Below are 15,785 nucleotides of genomic sequence, written 5' to 3' on the forward strand. Positions count from 1 at the left end.
GCAGTGGCTTCAGGGCCTCCAGCTGGGGTTGGCTGCTGCCTCTGCCTGCCTACCAGCACCGAAGCTGGGGGAGGTGGTGGGCAGGCCACTGGATTGCCCTGGGGCACCTCACTTATGCACCAGTAAAGAAAACTGCAATTTCTCCCCACTCTCTATGCCGAGAATGGTTGCTGCCTTCAGCAATTTGATTTGACAAAGTAGGGTCTGGAGCGCTGGTGTGACCACTGCACATGCCATGAAGTGTAACATGACAGTATAATGTTGGGAAATGATAGGTCTTCAGTATAACCAGCCAAGTCAGCAAGAAATTAAAACACAAGACAAATCTAGATTTTTCAGTTTATCATCATTTGCATTAACAGTGTATGGGAATCTACAATTTTAAGATCTGCATTACATTATATTACATTTGACGGCAGACACATGAAGTCTGTACACATAAAGTTACATTGTTGAGTTTGTGGGGTTTTTTGTCAACCATACAGATGTGATTAATCTAACTGTTAAGGGAAATTCACACTTTTATCAACACATAAGGACAGTTCTAAGAAACGATGTTCAAGTATTTCTTTGCAGTATGAGCTGAGACACCAAATATTAAAAATGAAACATGACGCAATGTAAGAAATTGAATCTGTGCAAACTGGAAAAATAAAGAAGAATGTTTAATACTGATGATGATGGTAACTTTTAACTAATGCTTTTTATTCAAAAACATTATTCTGAAGGATGGTGGCGAACGATAATCACTACATTTAATGCAAAAAATTATTATTGCTTTTCCAGAGAAGAGCCACCATCAGTTCAGATTATTCAGGTCATTCTGTGCCATTCCTCTATCTGTTTGACCTCAACCAAGTGTGACGTCTCCGCACCATCTCAACAATATAAGTCGCCTGCTCAGCATTGTATGTAATAATTGCTAATGACACTCACACGAGTCAGAGGAGATAATAAAGAAACCTGGTGTGAGTCATGGGGTTGTAAGGGCTAAAGAAAACTCGCTAAGAGTGTTAGCATTAGCTGCTACAACCTCTTGTGCTATTTTGTGACGCTGAAAATGCAAATCAGTATTACAAAAGCAGAATAAATTCTTCCTTCACATGTAAGGTCTGAGATTTTAGGGAATCAGGCAGATTTACAAAATGTACATAACCACACCTTTGTTCCAGTATACTACTACTGCTCATTTGATAGCACTAGTAAGTCCTCTGTGTGTGTGTGTGTGCGTGTGTGTGTGTGAGAGAGAGAGAGCGTGCACCAACATGATCTTTGCTTTAAGGACACTGCTGGCTAAACTGAAAAATCAAACTGAACAGGTGGGAGCTACAATACTGTAAAAAAAATGTCAGTGGGAGTCCAGGTAACAAGGGGAAGCAGGCAGCTAGCAGGTTTGTCTTCTCCATGCGGGTATACGGTTTTTACTAAAACTACAAGAGTATGATGCTGATGCGAGACAGGAAGCAGAGGTAGCCTAAAGTCTGTGCAAATAACACAAGGAGCTGTCAGGCAATTTGCCGCCACAGCAGAACTCACATTTGATTTTTCCTGCATTAAAGCATCATCAGAGGAGTCCTGACTTTTGACCAGAACGACTAAACGCAGTGAGGGGTGGTATATCAGCCGACTAGCTTCTTTCAGTATACAACAGTCTAATGCGTGTGAGCCAGTGGCTAAATGGGCTGCAGCCTCTTGCTGGTGTCTTAGTTTACCATTTCTACTGAGGTGATGTCCCTCGGTGGGCTAAAAGCTGGGGGAGGCCGGGCTGCAGCTGCTGAGGGCTGCCAGGGAAGCACAAACGTTACGACTGACATGCTCGGAGATCTCAACTCATCTGAACGAATGATGAAAAAATCATATTAAAGTAAAATGTCAAAAAGGCACGCACAATAATCACAGATCTAGGCATCAGGCAAGATTGGCACAAAAGACTCATTGCATGCTAATAAAACTGAAAGGAGCGAAAAGAAAAAAAAATACCGTAATTAGGACATTTAAGAATGAAAAATATGAAAAATATATATAGTAAAAGAAGAATGGTTGAAAATAGACACAGGAGGAGAGCAACGAAAAAATCATGCGCAAAAAAAAAGGAACTCCCAATTTTCTGATTCAAAATCAGCCTCAGAACAATTAAATACGCCTGCCACACGCCAACTCAAAACGCAGCGATACACATTTCCAGAATGTTATTTGGTTTCCTCTGATTTCAAGTCCTCTGGCTACGCCTCGTGAGATACATATGCAGCTAGTATATAGTTGTGCACAGATAGGATTTGTAGCTCAATATATACACAAGTTTAAGTTATTGCAGGTTCCACTTGGCAGTCCAGCACTTGTTGCACACGCGTGGCTGGGGTCTGTGCGCGTTGCAGAGGGGAAGTCTAGACTAGTGTAGCGCCGTGAGGCAGGGCTTAGTCCGGGACGAGGCTGAGAGACGCTAAGGCTGCAGCTGGATGGAGAAAACGGGGAGCACAGAGGGAAACACAGGAAGTGGTCACCAGTAAAAGGAGCGCGTCAGGAAGTTGGCAGCCGTGCTGAGCCAGCCCATGCCGTCCGTGATGGAGCCTACGCGCGTGACGGCCTTGTCCTGCTCCTGGGATGGACTCTCCTCCTCGGGCAGGTAGTCCGGGATGTCCGTGTTCTCCTCTACCAGCACCGCCGAGTCCTCCTGGAATGGCACCATCAGCTGCACAAAGACAGAGGAGAAATATTTATTTAAAAAAGAAGACAGAAAGAAATTAACAGCACAGAAAGCAATTTGTTAAGTGCAATTTGTCCAAGCAACTACTTCCTTCCAGACTTAACTTAATTAAGCACAGTTGTTTGGCTACAGAGCCAAATAATCATCAACTGGAGTCCGACTTCATGTCTGAGCCTGGTCTGACCTCTGCTGGCCACATTATATATGACTCTTAATGTAACCATGTCACCATTCACTTTCAATTATTTGAGCTACAGCCACTAGATTATTATTATATTATTACTATTATTGGAAAACAAACTCTTTAGAAACTCAGATTTTGCTAAGATTTAGCAGTTTCTCTCTGCAGTTTGGGTACAAGCTCCAAATCGGGAATCCACTGCTATAAACGATGCAACTAGGACCGGCCATGTGTTTGGCAAAAAGCAACTGGCCTACAGGCTGAGGCAGAGATGTGACTAGCTAATCATGTCAGTGTGAATAAGTCTCAGCCACAGGCAAGGGCGGCTACAGTGCCTGCACAGAGATACATGCAACATACAGTGAGGATACCGATCTGTCAGCTGACTTCTTCTAAGTGACAAAATGAGTCTTACATACAGCAGTTTAGGATAAACAACAGAGACCTTACAGGTTTCACATATATCTGCCTCTCAGCTGGCCTTACCTCTCCTCCATCATCCGTCTTCACCACCTGCTGAGCCGTCATTACTTTGGTGGAGTTGATTGCTGTGCCCAACGCCTGTCAGAAGAAAACATTTATTGTCCATTTGTGCTTATTTGAATAGAATACTTTTGGTAAATTAAATGCTAATGAAAATGTTGCTGTTAATCACAAAAGCAACAACAAAGGCAATGAGAGCAACATCAAAGTTATGGCCGAGACATCCAACCAATTGGATCCAGTATAGTAAGTATGATTAGTCAAGAGTGCATTTTCATCTACTATAGGCAAACCAGGCCTTTCCTGAAGAAACAACATGATTACTTGCCAGTTTTAAATACCAATGATACTTTTCGTACTAAAACCTTTAATATAATCAAAAACAGGCAACAGAGCAGCAATCAATGTTAAAATTTGTGTTAAAAGTGTTAAAAAGGTTGAAATGTGAGCTAAAGCGTATCAAGTTTCCTGGATTGCAGTGGAAACAGTGTTTTGTTAAAATAATCAATGAAGACAGGTACTGATAAAGCGCTGTTTATTCCATAAATTAAACTGGACAGATGGAGAAATTTAAACATTTAAATTTAACAAATATTTTGTGTGCCTAAGGATGATTTTTCTGCATCCAGAGAGATACTTACCTCAGCTTTAAGGTCGGAGCGGATCCTGACAACACACCTCTTGACAGCCATCTGGAAGGTGAAGCTGATGACCCCCCGAATCTTCAGCAACGCCTCCTCGCAAAGGCTCCTTCGAGTCTGACAACAGACAGGAATCAGATGAACGGCATGAGGAGATGTGAGGCCAACGTGTCACAAGTTAAGAGAGGAACGTGGTTTAAAGGGACATTATGCAGAATAAGATTGGAAATGTGGTTGAAGCAGAATCAGATACAGTTCAATCAGGTCAAGTCTGCGCAGGGAAATATATCAGAAATATAAGGAACACAGTTTACATGAGTGTGGTATCCAGCTGCCACAGTGTTGCCACAGCGATGCAGCCCACCAGAGGCCGTCTGTCTGCTGTAATGTAATCTGGCTAGGTGCAAGCTTCCTGCAGCGCAGCATTCAGGTTCAATCTCAGCGTCCTGCTGTTCAATAGCTGACATTTACAACCTGACCCCTCCACCCCCCGATCCTGTGCCAGACAGACACCGCTAAGCTGCACTGACAACATTGTGATAATGACAGCAGCAAGCACCATGACCCCAAAATGAGATTCTTGTGCATCAACAGAGGTTTGGTGTGTCTGAGTATGATAGATGGGTGCCAGTACGTCGTGGTGAGTCCTGGATGCGCTCTGTGAACACTTACAGGGTCGTCCAGTCCATCAATGTGCAGCACCACAGTTTTGGCCCTCTTGTTGTTGGAGCCCAGGAAGAAGTGGGCTTTACGCTGGCAGGAGGCAGCTGCCGCCTCGGCCTGCTCGGCCTCTTCTTTACCAGCCGACTGCAAAATCTCATAGATCTCAGAGGCCAGCAGTTTGGTCTCCCCAGGCGACGTACTCCTTTGGTGGGAGGGAGTAAAAACAAGGGAAGAGAGGGTGACTATTGTGAAAGAAAAATGAGTTATGTGGTTTAATTGATCAAATGTGGCTTATGTGCACACAAGTGCTACTCAACCGACAAGAGCTGAAATTATCTGTTGTGTTGACATATATTTCTAAGTGCATCTGTAATGATACTAAAGGTGTATGCACTTGAATATCGGAATGATAAGTTCAAGAATAGGTAAACTGAATCTTGTGCACTTTTAAATGGCGGCACTTTTTGTCAAGAAATATGGTGCATGAGAAGAGAAAAGAATGTCACTCCACCAATCAGGGGACAGAGATTGTAGTGAGTTGAAAAACGTTAAAAAAGATTGCAACTTATTATAGAACGGATCAGAATTAGCTCTCCCGGAAAATCTAATCTTCTCCAGCTTTAGAGAGCACATGATACCACCAAGCCGCTGAGGGCTGAAGGGAGCTTTAGCAGACTTCCAGTGAAGAAGAAGAAGATGGCGTCTTGCCAATAAGGAAGTGAAAGCTAGAATACATAATTGCTTGGAGGTGCATTGGTTTCATTGGTAAACCCTAAGATGGCAATGTGGAGAGGGAGCTTTATAGTTATCAAAAACATCTGTGACATAGTATTGATGTAATTCTGCCAAAAGCAAAATAATAATGGCAAGCTTAGAAAACATGGGTAAGATTGCAGGATGAAGCATGACATTTGTCACAGCTGTCTGTGATATTAAGATAAATTTGTGACAATCGAGTTGAAGCTGCTTGAACTGCACGAGTTTGAGATGAGCACAATTTCAGCTTGGATGAATTTTGTTAAGAGCAACATCCCAGCAGTTATCCTCCAGGCTGCCATGCAGCCTAGGACAGGAGTTTGTTATAAACTTTCGCAATGAGCGAGTTCTGAAGGGGGTCTGAACTGAGAAACTCATCCCGCAGTTGACTCAGAGAAGTTGGAAACTTAAATGGCCATTACTGTGCCAAGATATTTCTGTTATAGGCCTGGAAAGGCAGACAAATCATGATGCTTGTATGCCTCTGCGGGAGGGAAGAAGTGTGAATCGTGCTTAAAACTGAAATAAATTCATTAAGTTCCCATTCTTGTAAGCTCCAATGGACGTGGCCTGAATCTGACAGCATGCCATAGCGACAGCCATCCAATCTGTTTATCCCAGTATTCACTGGACAACCAAAGACAAAGCTGCAATCCATCACACATTTAAACTAATGCTAATTAAGCCTATTCTGCACTTCAGTCATATTTATTACAAAAAAAAAATCCATAACAGCATAAAATTTCAGAAGGCGGAAGCTTTCCATGAAGAAGCTACATGAGGTCAGTTGCAGTTACTGAGGGATCCTGACATACCCCTGCAGGCTATACTGCTTTATATGTCACCAAGACATCACTCCTTCTATAGTAACCACATACGACATCAGCTGTCTGGCGCTGCTGCCCTCTGGGAGCCTGGTGCTTCCCAGCGCTGTACAACATATTCCTGTTGCAGCTCTATGGAAGCCTGTCAGCCTTTCGGCGAGCCAAACACTCCATTTATCTATTCGTCACTTTTATGCATTGAAAAAAAGCCAACATCATCTTGAGCACCAGATCTTATTGTGTCGAAGGAATAAAAATGGTGTTCACACCTGTTTGGTGCAACTATACTGGACCCGTCCCCATCAGCCACGTGTTCCCACTCTGTCCAGCTTTGATCGACCTCTACCCAAAGTCAGATCGACTGGACTGCGAGGAGGGAAAGCTGTTGCTGTTACTACAGGGCTCCTCTTGATGCCACCCCTGACTAGCTGAAGTGACTGGCTCACTCCAGGGCAAGCAAGAGCTCTGCCGCAGGAAGAGAAGGGAGGAGGGGGCGACAAAAATCATGCAAGCTATAGCCGGCCACTTGAGCATAGGTCTATTCCTATCAGGGTGCTAATGATGAACAGCAGTCACTTAGCAAACCTGCAACAGACCCTCGGGTAAGACCAGATATCTGGAGCACAATACATCCTCAAACCCGACCTGCCTACATAGATGAATAGAGCGTTGTTTATCATGTTCTTATAGAAAATTATAAAATAATCTGTGTACAAAGGCTACTACAAATGAAACAAGATTAAAAACAAGCAACACAGAAATGTACTTAAAATACACCATGTGTGCAAAATGAGCCACCTCTGCAAAATAACGCGCCAACTCCACAACAAAACAAAAGCAAATACAAGCTCACATCAGTAAAACCATGCAAGTGGACTCATCAGGACATTGTAGAAAGGTGGCAAGATGCATTAAAATCTATGACAGGCAGAAGCAGCAGTTTAACTGTTTACCGCCCTACCCTGATTCAACTTTAATCACATTCATCCTGACATGGCAGATGGAAGGACATCACGCTGCTGGGAAAATTTGCAGCGTGGCACACATTGTCCGTGCAAAACAAAAGAAATCCTAGGTTAAGGTTTTACGTAAAGAAAGTACACAGTGAGTGTGTGTGCGTGTGTGTGTGCAAAATGTGGTGATGACAGGGACTTGCTTCTGCATGACATTCTGCAAACTCAGCATCATGCCCAGCTCGGCCTTCATCTTCTCCCTGTTGGCTCGACATTCTGCCAGGTAGCGCACGGCCTGCAAGGACAAGGGCAACCGTTATCTATCTGGTGCTAAAAGCTGACAGACCTTTTGTGATATCAGAAGCGAGAGAGAGAGAGCAGTTTTAAAATAGGTGAGCGTGTGCAACGGTAAAGTATTACATAACTAATATAAATGCACATGCACATGCACCAACCCAGTGTGTACACTTCACGGGTTACCGTCAAGGAGCAACTGTTACATAAACCCACTTCAATGTTTACTCACAATACAAGTCATGGGCTGTACAAAAGGGTGGTGGTAGTTGGGAGAGGTTGCCATATCAAGACTAAGTTTTGTGTTTACATCACAAAACAGACAGCAGATGTCAGCAGCGCACAGTGTTTTTAAATATGAAGCTGTTTAAATGCCACCAAGTGTCAGCTTGTGACAATGACTGGGACACAGTGGTGGGAGAAATGGCCTTTAGAGCGTCACTGAAACCTGCTCTGACACTGCTGGACAGCAGGGGGGGGCACAACATGACAAGAGCAAGAAAACTAAACTAAATCGCAGAGCCAGCAGGGAACTGAACTGATTATTCAACCATGGCTAATTCAATCTAAATAGCTGCTGTAGATATTTCAACTACAATGTTTGAATAACCAATTCATCTCTTTCTATGGTGGTACTGAATAATTTAAACCTTATTGTTTTACTTAATGCAACAGTAAGTGTCGGCAATGCGAACACGTAAAGAAAAAAATAAATGGATGCTGCTTACCAATAGTGCAGAGTAGACGACCTGTGGGTTCGGGTGGTCCAAAAAAAGGATGAGCCCTGGCAGACAGCCTTGGTCTTCTACGATGGCTCTCCGGTTCAGGGGGTCCGCAGCAAGATCTCGCAGCTGGTTCACTACAGTCAGTGCATCTATCTCCGCACTCATGGTGCCTCTTGTCTTGACTTCACGCACATCAAACCAACCTCTTCGCTCTACTGAAAGAATAGAGTTTACAATCAATGGGCCTGTAAATTATCTCAAGTAACTGTCTGGACTACAGAATGTCAGAAAATAGGTAAAAATGTCTATTATAAGTTTCCAGAGCCCAAGGCGACAAGAGCAGTAACGATTAATGGATTAGTTGTCAACCACTAAATTGATTGCCAACTATTTTGAAAATTGATTCATCGGTTTGAGTAATGTTTTTAAGAAGAAAAAAAAAGGCTAAATTCTGTGATTCCAGCTTCTTGCATGTGGATGTTTTCAAGTTTCTTTACTCCTCTATGACTGGAAATTTAACATTGGGTTATGGATAAAACAAGACATTAGAGGACATCACAATCTTGGGTTCTGGGAAGCACTTATTGATATTTTCACAATTTTCTGGATCAAACAACTAACCGATTAACTGAAAAAAGAAGCAAAAGATTAATCAACAATGAAAGTAATTGCTCGTTGCAGCCCTAAAGGTGACCCAAAGATAACCTCGGGAATGTTTGACCTTTATCTTTATAAATGACATGAACACTGATTGTCACAACTGTTGAGAAATAATTTTCTTTTAATCAACTAATCAATTAGTCAACCCATCTTGGAACACAAATACAAATGCGTTCCTTGTAAATAACAACAAAGTTCAAAAGCTATTTTAACTCTTTCTTGCCACCTTGGTGCAGAATAATGTTATACCTTGCAAGATTAAGTGTTAGTGGCATGCACTGTTAAACTTTTATAACAATACCATTGCCTAGACCACGTTTTACTGATATGTTGACATTTCTGGGGATTTATATTAGCAATAACCTCTGAAAGGTGTTGCTGATTAGTGACTCTGGTGAAGTTTATTTAATTTTACTGATATGCACTGATAACACTATAGTTATCACATGAAATAACAAATAGCTAAGCATGCTTTGGAAGGCAAATTTTAAAACCATGCTAATTCATCATAGTGTTTGCTGCTAACACAACCAGCTAATTTTCGTAAAACAAAATTACAAGTACTTGCTTTTGCCAAAGACACTTTCTACGACCCTCAACCTCACCTCAAATCACGCCCTGTGGTACAGAGGCGATTCAGCAGCTAAGCTAGGCTAGCTAACGTTACTTGACAATTACAGCATACCTTCTTGACAGTTTTCAGGAAAATCATGAGAAACCCCGGCTGACTTCAGTTGCAACAGATGCAAAAACAAGAATTAAATAAGAGACGGCTACGTCCCCGAAACCACCTTAAAAACAACTGTAACAAACACTGTAACACTTTCACTATCGCTAGGCCTGTGCTTCTTTCTTTACTATGACTCTTTAGCTAGCAGCTGTGCGCTGTGTTTGGCTTTTGTGGCACATCAATGGGTACACCTGTTTTGTGACTCAGTACATCCCGGTTTTCCCACGAAGATCTCAGCAGTTTCAGCCGGTCACAGCCCTGTCGGGAAATTTAGGGAAACATAACGAACATACATACAATTCCTGGCAAATGATTGGACAATATATTTTGAGTGACTCGTTTAAAATCCAACCATCAGATGTTTTTTGCTTAAGGTTCACATATAACTGGTGACTTTGTCTGTCAATCAATATGAATAGCCAATGGTGACATTCCATAGTCACAACCTACCCATTATAATCCCTGTAATCCAATTGGCTCAAAACGTATCCCATGAGTCTTCCTACTCACCTCCTTGCTGGAGATATCTGTCGGAAGACAAGTTGGAAAAAAACTACAAAGTTGGAAGGGAACGTCACTCTTGGTAAGTTTTTTCAAAGTCACACACAGCCGGTCATGGAATATAAATATAACTTGTACACATGTGATCGGTTGTCAAACTTTAGGGTCAACGTTAACCAGAACTGTGCCCTTCTTCGACGTATCCTAATAGATTTGGTCTGCGGTTAAATTGGCTGGCTATAGCTAGCTAGCTATCGTTGTTAGCATCAGTTAGCCAGTCTGCCCGCTAAATTAAAGACTCAGCTATTTAATTTATCGATCCTAACTAACCACTAACCCGTCTCCAGCAATAGTGCTGCTAAGTTAAGTTGTGTCACAGAACTGCGAGTCGCTCACTTTTACGAGTTTCTTGTTGTCCTAACTTAAATTCTGAACGGAGACGCTGTATAGATAGATAGACAGACTTAATAAGCGGCATCTCTGGCTGTGATACTTTGTTTTAGCATTTTTAGCTAACATTACGTATGTAGTCTGTACGTAGCATCCTCCCATGTTTTTTTCCAGAATTAATACTTTTTCATTTACTGTCTTTGCTTAAATAAAACCCTGTTAATGATATTTATGTTTTAAGTTAATCTTGTGAATATCATAATAACATCTATTTACTTTGTTGCTAGCTACTGGACAGTTGTATTACATGCCGCACTTGTTTAGACTGGACTGGAGCATCTTAACCCAGGTATACATTGTAGAGGCTTAAAGCTCCTCAAGAAGTCATTTTTGGTTGTAAAGTTTTGTGATTCAACCTGAATTTCTCACTCTTATGTTCCTTCTAGATGACCATTTGGTGATGATGCCCTTGGTGTTGGGGCAGGCATCCGTCTGCCCTTGTGAACCACACAGACAGAAATGAGTAAAAACCATGCACGGATCGAAATGGACCTGGTATGTGAACGTCTGTGTTGGTATCAGACTAACCAAGTATCTGCTAAACGTGCTATTTCCAAACATTTCACAGTCTTGCACAGACCATTGTGCCTTTGTCTGGCTCTCGTCTGAAAGCCCATTGTGAAGGTCTCTGAGTTGCAAGATCCGAGAAGCACCAGTCATGGACTAGTGAAATCTGCTGGTGTTTCTGCTCGAAGACATCTTGCATAGGATGCATTTAAATAATTACTAGGTTAAAAGTAAGGTAAACAGAATTTGTTTTTCTTTTTTTTTTTTTTTTTTTAATTATTTGTGATTTATCTTTTGTTTTGCAGGCTTTTGGATCGACCAAGCCCTATGGGTCCTCGAGAAGTATTGTGAGGAGAATAGCTACAAGTCTTCCTCTTAATCCCTGCCCCAGGGTTCATTTTCAGGTGAGGGGAGGTTACCAGATCCTCATTTTTATCGGGCTGTATCATTAAACAAACAGACCCATCATTCTTTAAATATGTACTATGTAAATTTTGGATTTTAAGGTAATGGCAGGTTGTCTCTCTTGTGATTTCACGTTGTTTGAATTTGTCAAATATGATATAGCCCAGTCTCCTCTTCTGCCTGTTTCTCCCATGTGACGACAAATCACACACCCTCTTCAACTTTTGTTTACCTTTGCTTCTCTGACTGTTTACATTTATGAACCATAAACAGTGGATGAAGTCGTTACAACAGAGATATTTTCTTATCGGAGCGCTGACTGTGTTTTCAGGAGTTTGTTAACAAGTCAGCCTTTCAGCTAGTTCAGTTTGGTGGCATTTGAAAAACTGAATAGCTTTTCTTGACTTTTCTGTCTCCTTCAACACTGTGCTTTCTCTTTTCTTCTTTTCTTCTGTCTCCAGCTACCCTCCCTAGCTATGTGGAATGCAGTATGTCTGCTTTAGGTCAGTTTGTTCGCCAACCTTGAGCTGCTTTTACGACCTCTTGTGCTACCTGAACCTTTCATTAACAGCCTATAGATCCCGTCTTCACCTCTTCCCTCTGAATTGCACTCATTTCCTAATTTTTACATAATTACTTAAATGAGCTGTTGAAATGCAGTGTTGTAATGTGTCAAGGAGGTGTGCTCCTTTCTGACATGAGTTTTTGTCTAAACGTAAGCATGGCTGTTCTCTCTCCGACAGCTTTATCCGTACAGTGAGGATGCTGGTGTCCTGATTGGCGCCAGGAGGCCGAACGGTTTGGTGGCCTCTCTAGCTGATGTCGCCTGGATCGACAGGGATGAGGACGAAGAGGAAGACTTATTTGGCAGACCCAGGTGAGAGCTTGACAGTGACCTGTAGGCTAGCATCGTCCAGAGGAGAATTGCAGTTTCATTTGTAAGTGTTTACCTGTTCCCGTGAGTTATGTCTTTGATTTCACCATATTAAAACAGGTCAGGGATCCCAGCAGGACTCGTGTTTCGAGCCCAGCAGCCTCATCCTCAGAGAAAACCATTAACCCGCCAGAGGTCACTGCCAAGCCTGCATGAGGGCACTCCAGACCCCCAGGGGCCAACAGTGGCCAACGATGAGGCCATTCAGAAGATCAGTGCACTGGAGACAGAACTTGCCAAACTCAGAGCTCAGATAGCCCAAATCGTACTGGCTCAGGAAAAGAGTGCACAGCCAGGTATCTTACACAGCCCTCAAAAACAAAACTTACCTCTCTGTGTTAGGGGTGAAAGCTCAGAGTGATTTGTTTTCCTATACTTGCTCCTCTGTAGTAACATACATTTTCCTCTAGATGGCAGCAGAACCTCACATGGTAGACAGCTTCAAGCTTTTTCTTTTCTTTCTTTTCACCTCAGCTGCTACCACAGGGACACCTCCCCCTCCACCCTCTGGCTCCCTGCCTCCGCCTCCCCCACCACCACCACCACCACCTCCTCCTCCACCACCACCCCCAGCTCTCCAGCGGACATTTTCTGCCATTGACTTGATTAAGGAGCGCAGAGGGAAGAAGACAGACAGCCAGACAGTTTTGGATTCAAAGCCAGCAGAAATCCCCAACATGCTTGATGTCCTTAAAGACATGAGCAAAGTCAAGTTGCGATCGGTTAAAAGGTAATCCTCTTCCAGTGAAAGTGCATTCGGATGTGGTTAAATGTGAAGATGAAGTGTTTCTGGAAGTTAATAGCTAACAGTTCCAAGCTAACAGTTTTTTGTTTTTTTTATCTTGTCTTTGTACATTACTGTGTTACAGTTCACCATAACCACAGATTAAACTCAAGCAGACACATCGTTGCTTCGTTTTGTGGAATATTATAACTGAATGCGCCTGCAAACTCCCAACACATTCAGTCAATTTGTGTCTTCTTGAGCAGCTGCTAGAAATCGGAAGACGTGTATATGCCGCACAAATAATCTGATTTGGATGATTAAAAATTGTAATTGCTCTCGTTTACTCCATGTTTTGTAGTCGTCCAGTGGAAGGCGACGCCAAAGCGAAGTCCAGTGAGCCGGCAGATGCTGCAGCTCTCATCGCTGAGGCGCTGAAACGCAAGTTTGCCCACCGTTACCGACACGACAGTGAACGAGAAGACCAGGAGGATTTCAAACTCCCCGTTCGTGACGTGAAACCTCAAACCGAAACCCCTTTGGTGAGAGATGTTACTATATTCTTTGCTGTGATCTAAAACGAGCCATAGACAGAAATCAGACAAAATCAGCCGTTCATTTTTCCGTTCATTTGGACCAACAGCAAACATCTCTGCTTTGATTTTCATCTTAGGTAGACTGTCTTTGTTAAGCTGGAACTTCAGAGTCCGCTCTTACACGTTCAGGTACTCTGGGTGTCATGTACTTTATTCTGTCTTCTGTCTGTTTTCACAGTTTGGGCAGCACATGTTGAAACAAACTGGAAAGAGGAAGTTGCTCTGAACAGGTGATTCTAATCTCCAGATGTACTGTGGACACTTTTAAGTGCCTTATCAACCTTTAAATACCAGCTGTTTCTGTGGAAGGACAAGGGATTCTGTCTGAAGTAGACGACAGTCTGCTGCAAGTATCAGCCATCTCGTAGTGTTGCATCCGATGATCATCTTGATCCGTATTTGCACTTTTATAAATTATAATATTAGCGTTCTCTCTTACAAACATAATTTTTTGTTTGTTTAACTGAATGTCTTTGTTTCTGTGTTGAATAGTCTAAATTTCTGTAGAAAAGTGTCAGAAGTCAGATTGCATGTTTGAGCAACACTACAGACTTGTTAAATGTTATTGATTTTAATATTCAGTCATTACTTAGGCTTTTGTTAATCATATTGCACATAACATAGTTGGTCATTCCCATTTTTTAAGGGGTCTCTGAAAGCTGAAGATGTTCTTCTACCACAGAGGAAAGGGAGCACTTTCTTACTTGTGGAATAATGTGCTGTATTGTTTATATATGTATGATGACCTGTAGACTAATTTATGATTGGGATCCTTCTATTTATGTTGTAGTTTAAGTAGATAATTAAGGGTTTAAACAAAGGTAATTGTTAAAGATTTGTCAGTTATTAATTCCAGGTGGCTTTTAAACAGTTTTGTACTTTATCTGTTGAGCTTGTGTAAGTTGTGTCCTAGTTGCCAGCCTTTCCAGGGCTTATATGTCTTTTGCTGGTTCAAATATATATAACCCAGTTTTAGCTGAAGTTATTTATCTCTTTACTACGATCTGTGTTTAAGAGCCAAAGATACTGCGGTTATTCTGCTTTTCATGCCCCTTTTGTTTTTCTGTTTCACATTTCAGATGATGTGTAATCAGTGAGGCAAACACATACTGTATTTCTAGGTTGTTGTCAGTACATGTGCGGCCTTTTCTTGCTTTATCAGTTCCTCTTGATACAATTTCGCCTTTTATCTCAAAACACCTTCTCAGAACTTTAGACTCACCGTTAACATAATCAGCGAAGAAATACAGCCGTTAATTCTGCATTCACAACATAAATTAGTCATGGGTCCTAAGGCACCCACTGTTACCGGTATCCCAGAGGTGTAAATTATGTTTTTGTGCCAGTAATCACATTTTCATGCCTCATTTTGTGTCACAGAACATACTGACACCCTGGGGTCATGTGAGGTTTTAGGCGGTGTTTTGTTCAAAGTGACTGATTGCACATTGTTTCCAATTGTGTTCACCATGCCAGTGAAGTTGCTGCTTCAAGACAACTCTTCTACTATTACCTTTTCATAAAGGGAAAGTGAAATGGGCATGTTGGCTGGTCGTCATTGAGTGATTTAAATGTATTAAAGATTTTGTAGAAAAGTTGCCTTCCATAAAACGAACTTGAACTGCCAAATCTATAAATAAAAGTTTATGGTCTACCTGAATTGCACTTGAGTCACTGGTGTGTCATGGTTGAGTGAGAAGCGAAACGAAAGTGGCCTGTGTTCATATTAACTTGGTCCTGAGTAATTCAGGTCAGTGAAAGGAGTTTCCCTACAAGAGACTCATATTATTCACATTATTTCTGCCAGTATCAGACCGGACAACATGCTTTAACCATGTGAAAGTCGAAGAAACATTTATCAACAACAGGTTTTATTATTCAAATTGTAACTGCAACAGGCATGTATCAAAAAGGTCAATACAGCAAAGCCTTTACAAAATCTGGCTCGACACTGAAGTCTTCCCAAAAATGGCTGTCGCAACAAATTGTAAACAGTTTTATCAACAGTCTTACAGCACTTACAGCAAAATACAAATCAGCTAAAGTAAGAAAAG

At 42.0% G+C, this 15,785-nt stretch overlaps 2 protein-coding genes across 3 annotated transcripts; one reads left to right on the forward strand and one right to left on the reverse strand.

Moving 5' to 3' along the window:
• Positions 1–327: 327 nt before the first annotated feature.
• Positions 328–9,845, reverse strand: armc1 (armadillo repeat containing 1). Of its 2 annotated transcripts, none has more exons than XM_041961881.1 (7): positions 9,570–9,845; positions 8,228–8,436; positions 7,409–7,500; positions 4,682–4,874; positions 4,010–4,126; positions 3,372–3,446; positions 328–2,689 (listed from the first exon to the last, which is right to left on the reverse strand). In XM_041961881.1, the coding sequence occupies exons 2-7, from the start codon at positions 8,387–8,389 to the stop codon at positions 2,498–2,500; spliced, it is 831 nt and encodes a 276-aa protein (XP_041817815.1). In that variant the 5' UTR covers positions 8,390–8,436; positions 9,570–9,845; the 3' UTR covers positions 328–2,497. The 2 variants fall into 2 exon arrangements, with proteins under 2 accessions (XP_041817815.1, XP_041817814.1); XM_041961880.1 differs by having other exon boundaries at positions 8,228–8,439; positions 9,570–9,844.
• Positions 9,846–10,117: 272 nt separating this feature from the next.
• mtfr1 (mitochondrial fission regulator 1) lies at positions 10,118–15,391 on the forward strand. Its single transcript, XM_041961632.1, has 9 exons — positions 10,118–10,197; positions 10,793–10,854; positions 10,952–11,060; positions 11,378–11,476; positions 12,221–12,354; positions 12,472–12,707; positions 12,886–13,141; positions 13,497–13,677; positions 13,910–15,391. Exons 3-9 carry the CDS (start codon positions 11,025–11,027, stop codon positions 13,955–13,957), a joined length of 990 nt encoding a protein of 329 aa, XP_041817566.1. The 5' UTR covers positions 10,118–10,197; positions 10,793–10,854; positions 10,952–11,024; the 3' UTR covers positions 13,958–15,391.
• The last annotated feature ends 394 nt before the right edge of the window (positions 15,392–15,785 follow it).

Source organism: Chelmon rostratus, chromosome 20 (assembly GCF_017976325.1).
Source record: "Chelmon rostratus isolate fCheRos1 chromosome 20, fCheRos1.pri, whole genome shotgun sequence".
Lineage (NCBI taxonomy): Eukaryota > Metazoa > Chordata > Actinopteri > Chaetodontiformes > Chaetodontidae > Chelmon > Chelmon rostratus.

Excerpts from the sequence above, each read along its gene's own strand:
- armc1 (XM_041961881.1), bottom strand. The coding sequence starts at position 8,389 with ATGAGTGCGGAGATAGATGCACTGACTGTAGTGAACCAGCTGCGAGAT. Across the intron at positions 3,447-4,009 it reads GCTCCGACCTTAAAGCTGAG|GCGTTGGGCACAGCAATCAA; the intron begins GTAAGTATCTCT and ends TTCTTCTGACAG. Across the intron at positions 2,690-3,371 it reads AGACGGATGATGGAGGAGAG|CTGATGGTGCCATTCCAGGA; the intron begins GTAAGGCCAGCT and ends GTCTTTGTGCAG.
- mtfr1 (XM_041961632.1), top strand. The coding sequence starts at position 11,025 with ATGAGTAAAAACCATGCACGGATCGAAATGGACCTG. Across the intron at positions 11,061-11,377 it reads CACGGATCGAAATGGACCTG|GCTTTTGGATCGACCAAGCC; the intron begins GTATGTGAACGT and ends TTTGTTTTGCAG. Across the intron at positions 12,708-12,885 it reads GGAAAAGAGTGCACAGCCAG|CTGCTACCACAGGGACACCT; the intron begins GTATCTTACACA and ends TTTTCACCTCAG.